At 46.9% G+C, this 21,528-nt stretch overlaps 1 protein-coding gene across 28 annotated transcripts in view; it reads right to left on the reverse strand.

Annotated features, from left to right (window-relative positions):
• The window catches only part of Ccdc57 (coiled-coil domain containing 57), a 103,479-nt gene that overhangs the window by 75,464 nt on the left and 6,487 nt on the right, over nucleotides 1–21,528 (reverse strand). For 6 of the 28 annotated variants that reach the window (XR_015631071.1, XR_015631066.1, XR_015631067.1 and 3 more), the window contains 6 exon segments: nucleotides 17,297–17,711; nucleotides 15,591–15,699; nucleotides 5,834–5,935; nucleotides 5,173–5,330; nucleotides 4,962–5,036; nucleotides 3,479–3,679 (listed from right to left, as the gene is read on the reverse strand). Coding sequence is in view for 19 of the 28 variants with exons in the window: in NM_001447368.1 (NP_001434297.1) it covers nucleotides 3,479–3,679; nucleotides 4,962–5,036; nucleotides 5,173–5,330; nucleotides 5,834–5,935; nucleotides 15,591–15,699; nucleotides 17,297–17,703 (1,052 nt within the window). In the remaining 9 variants the exon portion in view is untranslated. 28 annotated transcript variants of the gene reach the window in all.

Here is a 21,528-nt window from a genome sequence, read left to right on the forward strand (position 1 = left end):
AGCCTCTCATCTTCCACTGTGCCCAGCCCAGCCCAGCACACTTCAGTTAGAAGTACAGGCAGGCTCTAGAGGCCACGCGTTAGCTTGGCAGTCAAGTGCTGCTAGAGGAGCAGCCCAAACCTGACAAGCTTTCCCAAAAACCAAACATCAAGTGACACTTTCAGGGGACACATTGTACTGATCTAAGCAAGGCCATCGCTGCTCATAGGAACAACTTTGCTTTTGCACCAACGATCACACTCCTGGGCGCAGACCTTGCCTTGTGCAGTATGAAAAGGCCATCGTGCCAACTTCACCATTCATTTTGGGAATGCTGAAAACAGGTACATGGAAGGCATTGATCTTTAGCCACTTTGGGCAGCCTGCCCACCTCTGCCTTCCGCGCTGGTATCTGGTACTGAAGAAATGGTCCTAGAAATGCCTTCAGCAACACTTCTCACCGGCTGTTTCCCAGGCCGGCTGATATCCCCAGGGTCAGCACAGAAACACTTGGTCCAGTGACCTATGTCCACTGTGGCCTCTCCTTCACCTTCGACCTCCCTTCTCAAGCACCTGGCCTGCCTTAGCTGCCTGCACAGTCTGACTATGAGGACCACAGACATTGACAGCTCCAAGTGGAGCAGGAGTGCCACTACCAAAGCTGTGTTTCATCTTAATCCTACATGTGTGTCTGTGGTTCCAGAGCACACCCACCGAGAGGGCAAGCCACTAGGCACTGAGGTTATCACAGAATGCCAGTACATGCTCAGGACACAGGTGGAACGGTCACCAAACTCCCTAGAAGAAGAAGAGAGATTCAAGTTTGGGATTTCAAAGTTTGGGATTTCTGAACCTGTTTTCTTGAGATGGGATTTTAGTTTGTAGCGTAGGCTGTCCTCATTTTCAGAGTTCTGAGATTACAGATATGTGTCACCCTGTCCTGTCTTCTATTGTCAGAGAAATGCCCTGTCTATATAGTAATAACCCTTCAGAAGCAAAAAATACTTAGAGATAAAACTAAAAATTAGTTAAAACAGGATGTGATACATTGTAATTCCAGCCCTTGGGAGGCTAAGGCAGGAAGATTATGAGTTCCAAACTAGCCAGGGCTATATAGAGTGAGACCCCCCTCAAAACACAAAGTCATTTAGTTTAAGGCTTCTAAAGGAGGCAGGAAGCAGTCAGGCTCTGTGAGGACCCATCACTGCAACTATACTGATGGAGAGTGGGAGTAGCAGTGACCCAGCCCTCCCCTCAAGGCAGCCAGAGCACAGCTGGGCATTACTGGCTCACTGAGCTGCTGGTGTTTCTTAGAGAATAAACAAGAGCACACTAGACTTAATGTAATGTGGACAAACTTCTTAAAGCATAATTGTTAAAGTTTTACTTTTACTTTATGTGAATGGGTATTTTGTCTGCATGTGGGTTCTGAGGTCTGGACTCTGATTCCTAGAGAAGTAGACATTACTCTTAAGCACTGGGTTCTCTCTCTAACCCATATAGAATAAGCTTTAATTTCCTGATACTTCACAGATCTAAGAACTACTTCTCCCCATAGCAGAAGTGTAATTTGGCAGCAATTTTTCTTTTTGGTTTTTTTTTTTTTTTAAGATCTAAATACCACCATCCCAAAGCAATATCCAGGTGCTAAGCCTGGGAATGCCAGCAAATTCATGATTTTAATATTCCTGTTGAACACTATGTCCCTGTATATTTCCTTATCAGGATGGAGCTTAGTGCTACACACCCAGCACCCACAGTTCCTGATGTGAGGCACAAGCGAAACAGGTTGCCCAAACACTCTGGCTTGAACTAAATATTGGGAAGGAGTCAGTGTACTGGAGCACAGTTGTAATTCCAGCACTGGGTAGGCTGAGGTGGGAGAACAGAGGCTTCTAAGCTAGTGCAGGCTTTGCTCAGGCTTCATAGGGAGGCCTTGTCTCAAAAAAAAAAAAGTTACAACCAAAGCTGTACGGTCCTGAACTTCCACCTCTGCTCAGAGCCACAAGAGAATTAAAAGCACAGTCTATAAAGGAAGTCTGCACATCTGCACTTCCAACAGCACTATTCCTAAGAGCCAAGGTGGAAACACCCACATGTACAGAGCAGATAAAAGGCCGTGGCTGTCCACGCGGGGATATAAGACATAAAGTTTGACTTAATAAACCCCTGCCCTCCATAGCTCAGATGACTAAAATAGTTAACCTGCATACAGCACTTTTGTGTGTATGCATGTACAGGAGTGTGAATGAGGACACGCAGATACGAATGTGTGGGTGCTTGTGCACAGGTCGGAGGTCAGCCCTGGGTGATGGTCCCCAGCAGCCGTCCATCTGCTTGAGAGAAGGTCTCTCACTGGGACCTATGGCTCAGTGATTATGAGAAGCTGGCTGGTCAATAGGGTCCCATGGCTTCTGGAGATGTATATTTTGATATTTGATGTATATTTTGTTAAATTTTGTCACAATTTAAAAGAGAATGCCGGGGCTGGAGAGATGGCTCAGCGGTTAAGAGCACCCGACTGCTCTTCCAGAGGTCATGAGTTCAATTCCCAGCAACCACATGGTGGCTCACAACCATCTGTAAAGAGATCTGATGCCCTCTTCTGGTGTATCTGAAGACAGCTACAGTGTACTTACATAATAAATAAAATAAAAAGAGAATGCCACCCTATAAATGTGGATGACCCTTGAGAACTTGAGCCTCTGTGACAGGCCAGACATAAGGGCAAGTGCCATAAGATTCCAATTAGTGTCTGTTCCTAGAGTTAGCAGATTCACGAACAACGCAGACTGGAGGCTGCTGGGAGACTAGGGGAAGGAGTGGCAGCTAGAGCTGAGTGGGAACAGCACTGCTGACGGACGGCAGTTGGAACTGCTTCTGTCAAATCCTGATGCCAATGAACTTTACACTGAAAAGATTAAGTGGCTAGCTTGGACAGGTATGGTGCTGCACACCTATAACCCCAACAGCACTTGGGAGGCTGGAAGCAGGAAGATAAGTTGTGGGGGACAGCTATAGTGACATATGCCTGCAGTCCCAATACTTGGAAGGAAGAGGCACAGATTATAAATTCAAGGTCATAGAGCAAGTTCCAGCCAGGTTTGCATAAATGAGACCTTGTCTCAGAAAAACAAAAACTGAAGATAATAGGTCAACTTGGTTATATATACTTTATCACAAGCAATAGTAAATATAAAAACTATATGATTAAAAAGAAAACAATGGGGTTGAGGATTTAGCTCAGTGGTAGAGTACCTGCCTAGCAAGTGCAAGGCTCTGGTTTGGTCCTCAGCTCTTGGGGGTGGGGTGAGAGAAAATAAAAAGAAAACATTACTAAAAATGGTAGTGGGGGTGGGGTGGGCAGAAAGCCCCTAAAGTCCCTCCTATCCACTGCAATGCAAAATTCCCTTCTAAAATGGCCCATAGCTGCTTTGGGCACAGGCACACAAGGCTGTTGGGCTGGGCTGGGCTGGGCAGGCCGGAGGCAGCAGCTCACTTGTCAGTAAGGGAATTCCTCTCCTTGCTGTCCTCAGCTTGCCTCCACTCAGCCCTTCGCAGTTGTCCCTCCAGCGTTTCACATCGGAACTGAAGCTCCAGGACCTTGGCATCCAGCGTCTGCAGCTGCTCTGCATGGGCACCCTTCACTGCTGCTAGCACTGTGTCTTTCTCCCTGGCTTGACGGTCAAGCTCTTCATGTCTGAAACACAGGGAAGGGTTCCACAATGGCTCACTCAGCACTCTGGAACCTTCCAAAGTGTTTGTCATCATTTCTTACTCTACAGTTGTCCCTGACAAGATGGCAAGACTCTGCAGGAGTAACTTGTGGGTATGCTTGCTCTTCCCATGTTAGCAGATCTTCTTAAATGCCAGGCTCTTGGTGGCTCCCCCAAGCTCACACACAGACACCAAAGCAGGTTCACAAAGCACTCCTAGGAGACAACTAAGCTTGCCAGCCCAGGGAAAACACCTGCCTCCTAGATGGGCAGATTCCTGAGTGCTCTCCTAGTATATCGGTTTGTCTGTACTGCCTAACTGTGGCATGAGACAACACAGGGACAATTTGTTCCCCTTCTTTCTCCCCAGTGTGGCTGGGAAGCCTAAGTGTGTGGTGTGTGGTAGCTACAGTTGCCATTTCCTTTGGAGGAGAAAGTAAATGACTTGCCCTGGGAGTTGAGCCCACAGCTGAGCGTCTAGCTGGCATCCCCAACCCCATTCCTTGTTGACTATGCTGTTCCAGCACCTACTGAACCCTGCTGTACCGGGAAGATGAACAACGCTTTAATTGCATTGCTGAAGTTCCGCCTTGAGCCAACATACTATTTATTTCCTGGGTGTTGTGCCTGTTCCTGTTGGCTGGGTCCCAACCCACACTGAGTACAGGGTATATCAACAGGAAAAAGAGAACTCAAGAGAGTCTGCATCTGAGAGTAAGGGGTGTGGCCAACCAGGTGACTGTGTCAGCATGGCAAAGCTTGGGGCTAATAGTCTACAACTTATAAACTAGTGAGTAGAACATTCAAGTTTTAAATGTTAATGCTAAATTTTAAAATATGTATTTATCTAGTGTGGGGTGTGTGTATGGAGCCAGTTCTCTCCTTTTACCACGTGGGTTCCAGGGATGGAACTCAGGTCACCCACCATGTTGACAAGTGATTTTATCCACAGAGCCATCTCATTTACCCATAAAAGTTAAAATTTAACTAAGGTTATATTTTAAAGCCTGTTTTAGACACTGTAGACTAAATCCAGAGTTTTAGACATTTTTAGTTTGTGTTTTATCAATGAACTGGACTGGAGTCTTGGCCCTTCAAACATTTTAAGCTTTGAGACACTGGATGCCTAACCCTTTCTAAGGAAGTAGAGCATGGAGTTAACCAAAGTGGTATCCCAGCTCAGGCTACCCCGTCACAGGGCTCTTGTCTCCAGAGAGTATGATCCAGACTCTTTTCCAGAGGCACTACCCAGGCAGAAATACGCACTTCCTCCTGAAAGTCTCCTCAGCTTTCTTCTTGGCCAGCTGTACAGAGTGAAGCTTCTTCTCCAAGTCCTTTATCCTAAACAGAAACTGTGTCAGTAAAGAAGAGCAGTTACATAAGAGACCAAAGAATAGAACTGGAAGAAGCCAGGAAGGCAGCGCCACCAGGGTCTAGTCCTTATGGCCACAATGCCTTGAGAGCAGAACCCACGCACCGAGCATCCTTCATGGCCTCCAGATCCTGTAGCTCCCGGGCATGATCCTGTAGCTTCCTCTCTAATTCAATGTGCTCTGATTCTGCCTTCTGCAGACTCTCTGTTGCCTGTGCTCCAGCTTCTTTTAAAGCCTGAAGCTCTTTGTTTAGCAGCTTTACCTGAGGGAGATTGAAAAGTTCCAGGAGAGTAAATGGGTAAAAGGAACAGTATGGCTTCTAGCTGAGCTGGTTAGGACTCAGTGGCAGAGCACTTGTCTAGCATGCACAAGGTCTCGAGTTCAACCCCCAGTACCGGATACCAGATATGTGCAAAATAAAGAGAGAAAAGCATCTCCCAATATTAAACAAACAAACAAACAAACAAACAAACAAAAAGGAACAGTGCAAAACCTGGTGTGGTCCCAGCACTTGGCAGAGGCAGGCAGATCTCTGAGTTCGAGGCAGATCTCTGAGTTCGAGGCCAGCCTGGTCTACAGATCTAGCTCCAGGATAGACAGGACTACACAGAGAAACCCTGTCTCAAAAAAAAACAAAACAAAAAAAAAAAAAACTAACTAACTAACTAAAGAACAGCATGGTGTTCTGTAGTACAGGGTAATTAAAGCTGGCAACAGTGAACTTGAAAACTGGAAACACTTCAAAAACCCTGCCCAGCCAGTTACCTTGAGCTCGTGGGTCAAGACAGTGTTGCTCAAGTCATCAGCTCTCAGTTGGAACTCATGCTCCCTTCTCTGAGCTTCAGATTCAAATTCTTGCAGCAGTTCCTGGAATAAGAGTCAAGAGAGGAGAGCAGCCGCTGCAAACATCTCAGCTCAGGTGTGAGACCACTGCTCATAATGAATTACAACATCTGTACACACAAAGTTTTCTGTTCTACATACAAAACTGTTTAACTATATTTTCCTATAACATTCTTCAAGATCTATGTATCTATATCAATATATACCGTCAATCTAAGCACTAAGGAGGCAGATGCAGGCGGATCTCTGAGTTCAAGGCCAGCCTGATTTACAGAGTAAGTTCCAGGACAGCCAGGGCTACACAGAGAAATCCTGTCTTGAAAAACAAACAAAACAAACCAACCAACCAAAGAAACAACAACAAAAATTCTCAGGCAAAATGGGGTCATAAATGAAACCACTTTAAGAAGCCTCTCTCTGGGGGTTGGGGATTTAGCTCAGCGGTAGAGCGCTTGCCTAGCAAACGCAAGGCCCTGGGTTCGGTCCCCAGCTCCGAAAAAAAGAAAAAGAAAAAGAAAAAGAAAAAAAAAGAAGCCTCTCTCTGAGGAATGGCTGGTATAATTCTTGCAGTTCAGTTAGCATTGCTGTCAGGATAGCATACATTCCCTTCTACACACTTCCTTTTCATTTCTGACATGATGAGGCCCTCTATGGGGTCACTGGCTGATAAAAGTGTTTGGATTCTCCAGCTACCAGTGAACCAAAAAGCCTAATTTCTTTATTACTGGGGTCAGGTACCTTTGTCTCATTTTTGATCAGCATAGAGCAAGAGCCCCTGGGGAAGACTGAGTGCTCAGGGACTCATGGGAGCCCCTCTAGTCCTGGGCCCGGCCCTGTGCTGCCCACCACCAGACTCCAGCCCTGAAGGACAGGCTGAGGGAGCACAGATGTAGCTCTGAGGGAGTTGCCCCCACCCCTACCAGACAAACAGGTGCACTGTGTGAGCACTGCAGCAGCAGGTCTCACTTTCTGACTCAGGAAACTGCAAAAGGCACAACTAGAAGTTATGTTTCCCCTTTCAGTCCCTTGAGAGGTAAATGTGAAATATGTAGTCACACGACTGACCCTTACTGGAATCAGAATATTAAAGTCATTATTATAATTATAAAATCATGGCAAAATGCTTGCCTGTCATGTGTGGTACCCTGGGTTCTATTCCAAGCATAGAAACGAAGGAAGGAAGGAAGGAAAGAAGGGAGGGAGGGAGAGAGGGGGGGAGGAAGGGAGGGAGGGAGGGAGGGGAAAAGAAAGGAGGGTGGTGAGTTGGTGGAACTACCTGTAAACGGAGAAAGAACCTGGTAGGCAAAGATAGAGAAGATCCCCTCAAGTTCTAGGCAGCCTTGGCTACATGTTAGGAATCTGCCTCAAAAGACTCAAAACCAAACAACCAAATAACCAAACAACAACAACAAACACACAGAATCTTGAAACATTGTTTTTTTTTTTTTTGTTTTTTTTGTTTTGTTTTGTTTTGGTTTGGTTTTTTCTGAACAAAATCCACAGAGTAAGTTCTGCAGGTTGTGGCCACCAGAGAGCAGAGTTCTATACAACATCAAGCCTGTGCTGCCACCTTCTGGTCCTGTCTCTACTGTGCTTTTGTTGTCAAGGTTCTGGGGACCTGCATCGGGATTTAGTGACAGCTCCAGGTTCCTGTCTAGAGGTCTTGGATAAACCAGGGGACCTCACACAACAATCCGTCACTGTGTTTCCTTGTGCGTGTTCTTTGTCTCAACAAGTGGCAGCCAGCCTCTGTGCTCAAACCAACCAGAAGCATTTATGACACCCACCTCTCCCGTCAGACCCATCAGGGCTCAGGGTCAGGGTTAGGGTTAGAAGTCCCCACTGGCTCCCCTTCTAGGCATACCAAGAGTTGGCATGCTTTTATCTGCAGGGGCCTGCTACCCAAGCATGCCCCATCAGCCTGCCTGCTGGCTACTTCTCCCACGTCTGGCCCTCAGTCACGTAGGTCACTGCTCTACACAAACACTCAACAGTTTCCCATGGTGCCAGAGTCTGTAAGGCCCTGAAAGCCCAGCTCCACCGAGGACATTCCTCCTCTGAACTCGAACTCTAGCTTCTAGGTATCCCTGAGCACATAGGTGGGTTCTTGTCTTCCTCCTGCTGAACTCTCTTCTGCGCCCCCACCAATGTCTATGGACCTTCTCGCCCTCTCACCGTACTTGAGTCCAACCACACCCACTCCTGTTTCATCACGTCCACAGGTAGTGAACTGTCCCAAGGTGTTCTCCGCTCGGTGAGGGCAAGCATGACAGGCATGACAGGTATCCGTGCGCAACCCCGGGCCTGAAGAGCTACCAGCCTGTAGCATACGTTCAGAAACACTTCTGAAAGGAGTGAGTAAATCTCCTCCAGCGTCTTGTGAACCTGTGACGACCAACAGGAAAAAGGGTTTCTCTGGTTCACAGTACGTGGTGAGGTTAAGCAGACCAGTCAGTTACTAGCCGTCAGCTTGTTTAAATTTATAAGAGAAAAATCATTATTTCATGAATCCACTCTATTTACAAAGGTGACCGACACGTGAGACTCTGGCCCAACAACAGAAGGCAGGGCCTTGAGGAATACTGCGTTTACACAACTCTCTCCTGACCACCACCCAGAAGGCCAACACTGCTCCAAGCCACATCAGGCTGCTCTAGGCAGACTGCCCTGGGCCGCCTCGGGCTGGCTATTCCAGCCTCTATGGGGGGAGACCTCTCCCTAGCCTCCTGCAGCAGAGCTGGCATAGTAGCATGTCAAGGTTTCTTGAGTCCAGAGATGGGGATGCCGCCTGAATGACGGAGCCAAAGTTCCCTTGGACACCCAAGTGCATTCCACTGAGTCTGAGCAAACCAACCTCTCAGCAGCCTTTTCCAGCTAAAGACTCTCTTGAGACTCCTTTGGCGACTGTGGCGCCACCGCAGGGGAGTCGTTTCTTAGTTGCTGAGTTGTTTTTGGTGGTTGTTGCTAACTTTTTAGACAGGTTCTCATTTTTTTTTTTTTTTTGGTTCTTTTTTTTCGGAGCTGGGGACCGAACCCAGGGCCTTGCGCTTCCTAGGTAAGCGCTCTACCACTGAGCTAAATCCCCAGCCCCGACAGGTTCTCATTTTGTAGGCCAAGTTATCCTTAAACTCATGGTGATTCTCCTGCCTCTGCCTTCCAGGTATTAAGATTACTTGCTACCTTGAACCACCATATCTGGTATAATTAATCTTTTCTTGACTACATATTTCCAGGATCTGGCTCAATGGGCAAGACTCCTGTCTGTTTTGGAAGTCAAACCTGTTGTTGGTTGATTAAACAACGTCAGACCCAGGTAGGTGCCCTGACAGGTAAAGCTAGATAGGAACAGCAGGGGTGACAGAGACCTCGGGTGACAGGCAGGGTGAGCAGGAGAGAGAAAGAGTTCTTGGGAGGTGGGCTTCATTGAGAAGCTCATTTAATTAGGGGAACAAAGGCTATTTATTTGAACCTTTGGCGGTGAGAAAGGGCTATGGGATGAGTGAGGTCACTGGCCAGGGCCAGGGTACTGGAGATGCCTTATTTGCATAGGGAGGAGTCCCAAGTGCTAGCTGAACTTGACCTTATAAGGAGAGAGGAAGTTTAACCTGGATCCCAGCCACCAGGCTAGGTGACTCCCTCAAAAGTCACAGGGGTGGGAGCATGGGTCTACGTATGCTAGGACATGCAGGCCTAGAGCAGGTTTATAAGAGGTTCCATCTTGAGAACTGCTCTTCTCAGTGTGTCAGATCCTCTGGAACTAGAGTAACAGATAATTGTGAGCTGCCATGTGGGTGCTGGGAATTGAACCCAGGTCCTCTGGAAGAGCAGCCAGTGCCCTTAACTGGTGAGCCATCTCTCCAGCCCCTAGAAGTACATATTCTTATGCTTGGTACAGCTACTGACCTGATAGATGTCTGTTCCTTTGCCCATAAGGCCCAGTAGTAGTAGGCCTGCTTTTGGCTGCCAAGGCTGAAATGTATCTGTACTGTCCTACCTGAGGCTTCTATTGGCCCCAGACCCCATTCTGCAGTTTAGCTCACAGGGATATTGACCTTTCCACATGAGGACACGGCACTGGTCTGTTACACTGTTCTGCTTGATTCTGTTACTGTGATAAATTGCTCCATCAAAAACAACGTGGGGAAAGAAGGGTTCACTCAGTAAGAGGTTATAGCCCATCATCAAGAGAAGCCAATGCAGGAAGAGAAGCAGAGGCCATGGAGAAATGCTGCTTGTTGGCTTGCTCCCCCTGGACTGTTCTTTCTTCTGCAGCCCAGGATCACCTGTCGAGGGTTGGCACTGCCCACAGTGAGCTGGGGCCCTTCTACATCAATTAGCAATCAGTTAGCAATAAAAGCAATTCTCAGTCAAGGTTCTCTCTTCCAAGGCCTCTCAGGTCAATAACCAGAATGAGTCTCACACTGATGGCAGTGAAGATGGCAGAGGACACCGTGAACTTAGTGGTGACAGACTTGCATGTCAGTGGTTGGGACGTAGAACCTGACTAAAATGCAGCGGCCCCTATCTCTAGAATCCAAGTTCCTGGTCTGGCACCTGCCACAGCCAAAAAGCAGGAGACCCGACGACGGGCCTCTTCAGACTTTGGAGGCAACGCACACCTTACTTGGATGCCACTGAGCAGTCCCAAACACTACCTGGGTTACTAATAAAGTGGGGAACATGGCTACCTTCAAAAAGGCGTCAAGTGTTTGCCTTTTCTCCCCTCTCCACTTGTTTTTTGAGGTAGGGTCTTGCTGTAGACCTGGCTATCCTGGAACTGAGATCCCCCTGTGTCTGCCTCCTGAGTGCTGGGATTAAAGGTGAGAGCCACTATGCCTGGCAGTATGAATGGGACCTAAGATGCGAGAGAGCTCTCTAGTAGGTCAAGGACAAGGCTGCTATGCTTTGTCACTTGGGTCATATGACACGACTCCATGGTGCCTGAGGTGGCAGAAGCTTCAACATCATCCACAGATAACCAGGTCTCTAGGCTGGGGATGCAACTCAATTGCTTAGGATGTGCGAAGTTCTGGATTTCACCCCCAACACTGGGGAAAAATAAAAGGACGAACCCTCTCCTTTTCTGTTTGTTTGTTTTGTTTTGCTTGGTTTTTGTTTGTTTAGATGGTTAGTTTGGTTTTTTAGAGATGGCATCTCATTGTGTACCTCTGGCTGCCCTGGAACTCACTATGTAGACCAGGCTGGCCTCAAAATCAAACATCTGTCTGCTGCCTCTGCCTCCCAAGAGATCAGATTAAAGGCCTGTGCCACCATGCCTCAATGGTTTGGCTTTTGTTATTTTATCATTTTTTTTCCTCTCCCAGAGCTGAAGACCAAACCCAGGGCATGGCAAATGCTCTACCATTGAACTAAATCCCCAAGCCCCTCTACCCACATCTTGGTTTTTATGTGTGTGTGCGTGTGAGGGTCTCATGTTGCCCTGGCTGGGCAACTCACAGAGACTCTGTAGGACTCAGAGATCCCCCTGCCTCGATTGGATTAAAGGTGTGCACCACTAGGCCAGGCTCCCTTTTTCCTTTTTGTCAGGAAACTCTTGGCCGGCCACTGGGTCTTGGTATAAACTCAAACACTTGGCTATCGGCCACCAATTTACCATGAGACTCCAGCTCATGCTAAGCTACAGTTTGACATTTACTGCAATACACCATCAAGGAAAAATGGTATCTACAGAGTACAGTGAGTTAAACGGCAATGGCCCTCACTCTAGCCTGCATCTGTGGCCCCACAGGGAGCTCCTATAAGCAGTTCACAGAGGAAGATAAGGCTTAGCTGCACTGTGATTCTCAGGCACCACCTGAGGGTGTGCAGCTGCAATATACAGGTTCTCCCTAGAACACTCCCGAGGGACAGTAATCCTTCCCTGAGGGACTTTGGGCAGTGAACTCACTTTGTTTGGAAGAAAAAAAGGGCAAATATGCAACTCTTCACTGATTCTCGTGCTGCAGATCCATCTGAGTACTGCGACTAGAACTAGAGCTCTACTGTGGCATTGTTCCCGGGATGACAAGCCAGAGACCTGGCAGCAGACTGATTAACATTCCATGCCAACATGGAGGGGACACCACGGTCCATGCCATCATGGAGGGGACATCATGGAGGGGACACCACTGTACCCTTATTAGAACAGATATTTATTTATTCTGAGTATGAACTTACTTTCCCTACATGTAATGCTTCTACCAATACTACAGTTTATGGACCACAGAATGCCTCATCCACAGGGATGGTATTCCACCATTGTTGACATTACTTCTGACCAAGGACTCGCTTCACAGTTGAAGCAGAACTCAGTGGGCTCGTGGTTGTAAGATTCATGAGTCTTACCATGGCTTCCCCATCATGAGCAGCTGGCTTGAATGACCAGTGAAATGGACTTTTGAAGATTAATTGACAGTACCAGCTAGGTGGCATTAATTGCTGAGCTGAAATAAGGTCTAAAAGGATGAATAAGCTCTGGATTGGAATTCTATAAATGGTCATTTCTGCCATGGCGACAACTCATGGGTCCAGGAATTGAGAGGTAGTAATAAGAATGGCATTGCTCATCATTACTTCTAGTAAAACATTTGCCTCCTGTTCCCAGAGTGCTATGCTCTGCTGTGTGAGCTACAAGTCTTGATTCCAGAGTGGGAAATTCTTCAAGCACTGCAATGGCTCCACTCAGGCACTGTCACCACTTTGGGGCCCTCCAGCCCCTAGGTCATTAGGTGAGGAAAGGAACTACAGTGTTGACTGAGGTGAATGGCCCAGACTCCCAGGACATACTGGCTGATTATGCCACAGTGGGGGTCAGAAAGATCCCTGAGACACCTAGTATTACTATGTTCTGTGACTATGTCCAGTGGGCCCAGACATGGTGGAATATAAGTATTTACTTTCATTCTTTTTTTTTTTTTAATTTATTTTATTCTATGTATGAGTTACACTGTAGCTGTCTTCACATACACCAGAAGAGGGCATCGGATTCCATTACAGATGGTCATGAGCCACCCTGTGGTTGCTGGGAGTTGAACTCAGGACCTCTGGAAGAGAAGTCAGTACTCTTAACCGCTGAGCCATCTCTCCAGCCCACTTTCATTCTTTTTAAAATAAAGGAACACAACATTTTATTTTAAAAATTCAAATATACTTCTAATGAAAATTCATGTCGATTTATTAAGCATTAACAGACTGTCAGGCTCTGTATAAAATACCAAGTTTGTTCATGCTTTTAGAGCAAAATCTACTGTTGTTTTTACATGAGACTGACATTTCAGTTCCACTGTCAGAATGACACAAGTTTCCAATCATGGAAGAAGCCCATCCCAGAGCCAAAGCAGACGTGTTTGTTGGGGCATCACTTCTTCTCTCCATCCCATAGCCAAGGCGGAAGTATGTCAGTTGTGACATCACTTCCTCTTTCCATCCCACAGCTAAGGCGGAAGTGTGTTAGTTGTGACATCACTTCCTCTCTGTCCTCTAAACTCACTACTTTCAGCTCCTCTTCCTTGACCTCACCTGTCACTGCTTCTAGCAAGACCTTTCTCACCTGGAGGATGTGTGGCAGCAACTTTTAGGGTCAATATAACCTTTAGGTGTCTATATGTCATTTTTAAAGTACACTGTCTTTAAGATTTCTAACAATTTAACTGGAAATAAAATATCTGAGTTGTTCAAATGTTTCATCTACTTTTCCAATTTGTCCTTCAGTTCCTAAATAAACAGAAGATTGAAATAAGGCACCTTTAGCGCAGAGGCTGTTCAGTGGGTCAGAGCACTGGCTGCTCTTCCAGAGATCCTGCATCCACATGATGGTTCACAACCGTCTGCAATGACAGTTGAAGGCCTGATGCCCTTTTCTGACTTCTGTGGGCATGCACATACATTCCAAAACACCGATACATATAAAATTTAAAAAGAAAAAAAAGGTATCTTATTGTCTTCTATGGTACCTTTACAAACTCATCCCCACGGAGATTGAAGGAACTCTTCAAACATGGACACAATGCTCTGGCTACAGAGATGACTCTCTCACCCAGCTTAATGACCTGAGTTCAATTCCCTGGAACCCAAAATGGTAGACAGTGAGAACTGATTTCTACAGGGTGTCCTCTGACCTTCACAAGCATGCTACAGCATGTGTAAGTTTGCCCTCCCCCCATATACACACAAACAAACTAATATAACACATTTGAAATAAAAATACACAGTGTACGTCTTTGGTCGTGGCCTCTGTTGTGGCTATGCTCTTGTCCAATCTCCTCTTCCATTGCCTCTGAAAAGTGGTTGTTGCTGTTACCATGTCTTCTGCCACTTCAGTTACAGACTCCACAACCTCTGCTTCAAAGGACATGATCTCTCCCGCCAGAGCCACACACATATCCAGCCCAGGCCTGCACACTCAACTTTCTTTGTTTTTCTGACAAGTTTCATCATGTAGCCTAGAGGGTCTCAACAGCTGCAATCTCCATGAGTGCTATAACAGATGCCACGTGACCGCCCAACTGTTTCTTTCCTATTTTCTTAAGAATATGTGTGTACATATATACACATGCAGGACAACTGTTTGTTTTCTTTCTTCTACTCTTTTGCCATATAACATAATATTGATTGACTATTACCAAATCTGCATTAAAGTACTAATGTTATGGACATCAGAAGAGTGAGCATTCAGGGCTGGGGATTTAGCTCAGTGGTACAGTGCTTACCTAGGAAGCGCAAGGCCCTGGGTTCGGTCCCCAGCTCCGAAAAAAAAAAAAAAAAGAAAGAAAAAAAACCAGAAGAGTGAGCATTCATTAAAACTTTACCTGGACAAGGCAGTGTAGGCACTTGGAAGGTTAAGGCAAAATCGAGATCCTAGAACTCACTCTGTAGCTCTGGCCTCAAGTTTACAGAAATCTTCCTGCCTTTGCCTTTCCAGTACTGGGATTAAAGGCAAGGACTACTACTGGCTGGCTACAAGACTTTATCTTAAAAACAAACAAATGCTTCCTTCCATACTTGAGAAAATATATTCAGAACTGTTGTCTCAGGTTCAGTGGGAGGACAAACTTCTAATGTCTTTACTTTGAGGTCAAATTGCTTAGAGCAATGGGGAGATGTGTAATGGGACTAGGTTGACAAGGGGTAGATTTGTAATGGTTAGCCTTATGGGTCAACTTTACTAGCCCAAAGGCTTCCCAGCTAGTTGGTAAGTGATTATTTCTGGGTCTGTCTATGAACAAGTTTCCCAACCAGGAATCAGTGTAAAAAGACCCATCTTCCTGGTGCAGGCATTGTCTGCCAGTCTGATGAAGACCAGAGAACACTCCTTTGCCCTCTGCTTGAGTCCTGACCTCATCTCTCCCGCCCTACAGGGTGGGGCTCCAGTTTCTAGGGCCTTTGGGTTCAGATACAACCAAGTTCCAGGTTCTGCAGCCTACATGGTAGATAATGGGGTGGCCTCCAAGACCTTAAAGGTCAGTTCACTAATAACTGTGCTTCTGCATATCTATGCATCTGCATGAGAAAAGAACGAATTGGCAGTGAGTTCTCACAGCATCCAACAAAGCCCTACAGCATAAATCAGCCCCAGGATTCCCTTCTCCCAGGAGAGCATATTCAATGAACCCCTCATCATCTACATTCCAAACTAGTTGGCAAGGTATGCCCCTAAGAACCAACCCTAGGGATGCTCTACCTGTCTCTGCAGAGCAAGCTCACCATCAAGTTCCTTCAGTTTTCTCTCCAATTTCCACTTCAGGTTCTCATACTGCTCCCGCTGGTGGTTGAGTTCGCTGTTCTTGTCACTGTGGTAAGCAGACAGGGTGTTCAGAGAGCCATACTGAATGGTCATTGATTGTACACACTGCAGGGTGTACCTCACCCATGGAGCCAGTATGTGGCTTTTGCAGGAGTGCATGCAACTCCAAGAAGTAGGACTTCTGCTTCACCTGAACCCGCCTGCCCCCCTAAACAAAGGGACCAACTGTGCAGAAGAAAACACAACATAGAATGAGGAAAAGGGCCAGCATGGTGGCACACACCTTTATCCCAGCACCTAGGAGGCAGAGACAGGCTGATCGCTATGTTCAAGGCCAACCTGGTCTACATAGTGAATTCCAGGTTAGTCAGGAGATAGAAGGGTTAATCATTGAAAGATGCCAATATTTAGAAAAACCAAGGGAAACACAGGTCACTATCCCCTTTAATCAGGATCCTTGCACTTGGGAGGCTGAGGCTGAGGCTGAGGCTGAGGCTGAGGCTGAGGCTGAGGCAGAGGCAGAGGCAGAGGCAGAGGCAGAGGCAGAGGCAGAGGCAGAGGCAGAGGCAGAGGCAGAGGCAGAGGCAGAGGCAGAGGCAGGCAGATCTCTGTGAGTTCAAGGCCAGCCTGGTCTACATAGTGAGGCCTTGTCTCAAAACAACAACAATTAAAAGATTTAAAAAGTAAATAACCTAAACAAAAGTCTCACATTCTAGTTATGATGGATATGGCAAAGGAGAGAACTGGTGAACTTAACACAAACATTAGACATCATATGACAATGGAGCGAAAATAAACTAAAAATAAAAGATAGAGAAACAGGGCTGGAGAGATGGCTCGGTGGTTAAGAGCACTGACTGTTCTTCCAGTTCCTGAGTTCAAATCCCAGCAACCACATGGTGACTCACAACCATCTGTAATGAGACTTGATGCCCTATTTTGGTGTGTCTGAGGACAGCTACAACAACCCTACAGCTATATATAAGTACATCAAACAACGAAGTGTGAGCTGACATCCGTGCTGAGAATCCTCCAGACAGTGGTTGAACAGCACTTCCTGACTGGGTCACAGGCGCTGCAGAACATGTACTAAAGACCTCCGTGTCTGACACAACATCTCTGCCATGTTAGGTGAAACTTGTGGAATGTATTGCTAAAACAGCAGACCAGCAGCTTCCATCAAACTTTAAAGCTAAGAATGTCAGCAATGTCAGCAGATAGCATCTGTCATGCTGGAATAATGGCGCATGTCTTCAGTTCCAGCATTTCAGGAGGCAGAGATAGGAGGTTCTCTGAATTTGTGGTCAGTCTGCTCTACAAAGTAAGTTCCAGGGCAGCCAGTGAGATCTTATATAAAAAAACAAAACAACGAAAACAAAACCAAAACATCTTGGGCTGAGACCTAAGGAAAAGTTCACAGTTCCACTGAGCATCCTGTAGAGCACACATCTCACTCACTCACAGTTCCACTGAGCATCCTGTAGAGCACACATCTCACTCACTCATAGTTCCACTGAGCATCCTGTAGAGCACACATCTCACTCACTCACAGTTCCACTGAGCATCCTGTACTACTGAGCACCTGGTGGCACATGCACCTCACCACTGGGCGTCATACACAATAATCGGTAAGGATAATGCACCTGTGGACACGCTCCAGCTCCAAGCGGTGCTCCTGCAGCATTAGCTTATGCTGATGCCGCAGCTCCTCCATGTGCCTGGCCTCTCTGGTGAGTTCCTGTTTCAGCTTGGCCACCTCTATCTTGAGCTCACTGGCCTCTGCTTGTTGGGCCTCCTCCCGTCTGCGGGCCTGGGTGAATTCAATGTCATAGCGCTCCAGCTCACGATCCCTCTCTTCCAGCACCTGAAGGTTGTAAACAAAGTCCTCCTGTAGGCGCCTCAGCTTCCCTTGTGCCTCCTCCAGGCGGTTCTGAGTAGCCTGTAGAGCTGCCTCCTGCAGCTGTGCACGGTGGGCCTGTAGGGCTCGCCATTCCTCCTCCTTTTGTGCCAAAAGCTCACTCAGTTCCCGCTCTGAGCATGGCGGCAGCATGGTGACAGCTGCAGCAAAGAAGAAACAAGTGGCACACATTAGGAACTCTAACTCATAAAAATAAATTTATGGGGCTGGGGATTTGGCTCAGTGGTAGAGCGCTTACCTAGGAAGCGCAAGGCCCTGGGTTCGGTCCCCAGCTCCGAAAAAAAGAACCAAAAAAAATAATAATAATAATAATAAAATAAAATAAATTTACTTATTTATTTATTTTTGGGTTTTGAGGCAGGGTTTCTTCTGTCTTGCCTTGGCTGTTCTGGAACTCTCTCTATAGACCACGTTGGCCTTGAACTCACAGAGATCTGTCTGCCTCTGCCTCCTACATGCTGGTATTAAAGATCTATGCCACCATTGCTTGGTTAAAAAGCAAATTTAAAAAACAAGATACAAGTCCAGCGGTTTTTGAGATGGAATATTACTAAGTTGCCCAGGCTGACCTTGAACTCCCAATACAGTTTTAACCTCCTGAATAGGGAGGGTAATAGCTATGTGCCACTGTGTCTGGCTAAAGTCTTAATTTTTAAAAACATTAGATCCAACATTATAAAACTACGTTGCCAAATAGCTAACAAGTCTTTCAAAGCAACTTACTGGAGGATTGAAGAATGGGCCTACAGGGCTGGAACTGCAGGGGCCACAAGCACATTAGCAGAGACTGTTTCTTTTTTTTTTCTTTTCTTTTCTTTTCTTTTTTTTGGAGCTGGGGACCAAACTCAGGGCCTTGCGCTTGCTAGGCAAGTGCTCTACCGCTGAGCTAAATCCCCAACCCCGAAGAGACTGTTTCTTATCAAGGCACACTACAGACTATTACTGGTTCTAGTGAGGCCTTGCAGCCAGTACTCTACATAAAAGGGATTCTTTTCTGTATACAGAGCCATTTAGCTTGTAGCCAGGCTCCTGGCTTTATTTATAGTCAGCCCAAGGATACCCACAGGGAAGGACATAAGGTCAACAATGCTGGGCACCATCACCTAGGCACAAGAGCCAAGTGTAATGTAAGCGAGGGGAGCCACGAGGGGAGCCACGAGGGGAGCCACGAGGGGAGCCATGAGGGGAACCACGAGGGGAACCACGAGGGGAGCCACGAGGGGAGCCATGAGGAGAGCCATGAGGGGAGTCAAGAGGGGAGCCATGAGAACTCTTCTCTAATGTCACCATCTTCCAACAGTCTTTTTTTTTTTTTTTTTCATTTTTTTTTTCGGAGCTGGGGACAGGGCCTTGCACTTGCTAGGCAAGCGCTCTACCACTGAGCTAAATCCCCAACCGCCCAACAGTCTTTTCCAGGGCACATGGAGGCTTCTGGCAGTAACAGTTTTGTATCACTGTCACCCCAAAGAAGGCGGCAGTATGACTCTGTAAATGGGTATTCTTTAGAAAGAAAAACACACTGTCCTGGATCACTTCAACTCACTAGTCTTATGTATAGTATATTTACAGAGAGGTAAAAATAATCATGGCCATCACCCTGAGATAGCCCAGAGTGAAGGTAATATAGGTTACCTCACCTCTACTCAAATCAACAATGAGTAGGCCATCACAGACATAAAACTCAAAAACAGGGGTTGCTCTTGTGCTGTGCTGTATGTGTGCATGGAGAAAGACATGATGTGTGTATGGGGGGTGTGTACGTGTGTGTAGTGTGTATTGTACCGTGTAGTGTGTGTGTGTGTGTTGTGCCGTGTAGTGTGTATGTGCGTGTGTTGTACCGTGGTGTACATGTATGAGTGTGTGGTGCTGTGGATGTTTGTGAGTATATTACAGCATGGTGTATATGGTATAACATGGATGAGCTCACGTGTATTATGGTGTGCTGTGTTATGCGTTTACATCAACTCCGGAGTTGCTAAGCCAATAGCTGCTCTTTATATAGGCAATACTACTTACAGAAAATTTAACTCATGAAATTATTGATAAGAAGAACTAGTCACAGTCAGGGTGGAGAGATGGCTCCATGGTTAAGAGTACTTGCTGTCCTTGTAGAGGACCCAATTCCTTTACCAGCACCCACATGGCAGCTCACACGCATTTGTAAGTCCAGTTTCAGGGGCTCTGATGCCTTTCTCTGATGTCTACAGGTTCCTTCAAACACATGGTACACATAAAACTTCCACAAGAACATGCATAGAGACATAAAAATAAATGAATAAAATTTAGAATTACAGTCCAAATCATTATACATCACCTGGACTAAAAAAACCAAGAGTGTATTTCACAGGAAAGAAGGGGTTTTCCATCCAACAGTGAGCACAGCTCTGTGTGTGTCCTGTAAGCACTGAATCACCGAGGGCCTGGAAGGTCTATGGACCAGGCGGTATTTGGTAGGGGCCTCAAGGCACACAGCAACTTACAACCCTAGCCCTGCCCTGCTGGTCTCCCACAGAGAGGCTTCTATCAGCATGTAGGGGACAAGCCTGACAAAGCTTCTCAAAGCTGGTCAGGGTCCTCAACCCATTAGGGACCAAGCAAGGGCTATATAGAGACAGAAACAAAACACTGGCTGTGCAGTCACTGATTCTCGGGCACAGGAGGAGAGCACAGTGGCATAGCGAATCTGAGTGCTGCCAAGAACGAAATTTGGAGCAAGGGTCCCCCTAGCTGCATCCAGAAGAGGCTGGCCCACCAGTGCCAATCACTGGAGATCTCAGAGCTCCTTGAGTGTGCTGAGATGGAGTTCCTAGGAGCAGGTTACAATCTGGGTCAGCTTTGTTTATCCTGCTGCTCACCTGGCATAAGCTCTAGCTTCACAACCGGTCACGGCCGCCTGGCTTCTCAGAACTGCCACACAGCCACCCTTCACTTGAGTTCAGGAGACGCCTGCCGCCTGCCTACCTGTCTGCCTGGCATCCACCCTACAGCTCTGTTCAGTTCCTGCATCCTACGCAACGGTCTGGTCATCTCACTAACAGGCCTGACTCTTCATTGCTTCATCCCCGATGCCTGTATCTTGGTGGCCTCACACTCCTGCCATGACAGTCTATGCTCTCTGTGAGCCAGGAGACCCTCCTTCCTAAACAGCTCTTGTCAGAGCAGTGAGGAAGGTAACTAGCATTCCCCATGGCTACGGGGTTCCTTTATGAAGCCTAACTGAGGGGCTGCTCCACCTAGAGCACTGGAACCCTAATCATTCAACACATAGTCTTGGGGAGCTACAGGAGAAGCCTCTGGAGGAAGGTAGGCCACTGCAGTGTGCATGGTGTCTAGGAGACTGTCTGCCAACAGAGCAGCATTGACCAGGGGAGCACATCAATTTGCTCGCGCTCGCTCTCTCTCTCTCTCTCTCTCTCTCTCTCTCTCTCTCTCTCTCTCTCTCTCCTCTCTTATTTTTAAAACATTAAACTTGCCAGGTGAGATGGCACTTTCCTGAAACTCTAGCTTTTGATGGCTGAGGCAGGGGGATCACAGGCTTGATTTTAAAGCCTAGGCTAAGTGCTGAGGCCTGTTTCAGAAATGAACAAATGGAACACTAGGCTCTTTCTTTTTGAAAATCTAATGGGGTGTTGTCAGTGTACCTGTGAAGTCTAGAGAGCCTTAGAAACCTCTGGATTTGGGAAGATGGAACGATTCTTCCTGAAAGACATGATTTCCCATGGGGCTTACGGGCCAATCAGACTTCCAGATAGGAGAGGCATCATCTGTAAGACATGCTCAGTATGGCACAGAACGAAGTGAGCCCCCAGTCCCGCATCCATCATGCGGGGGGTGTGACTCTGAATTAAGATGTCACAAACAATATGGTAGCACATGCAGCAGCTCATGAACTCAGTTCGAGAGCTCACAAGGCCCAACACAGTGTGTAGCAAGGGTGCGTGCAATCAGGCCTGCAGA

The sequence above is a fragment of the Rattus norvegicus genome, chromosome 10 (assembly GCF_021556685.1).
Source record: "Rattus norvegicus strain SHRSP/BbbUtx chromosome 10, alternate assembly SHRSP_T2T, whole genome shotgun sequence".
NCBI classification, from domain to species: Eukaryota; Metazoa; Chordata; class Mammalia; order Rodentia; family Muridae; genus Rattus; species Rattus norvegicus.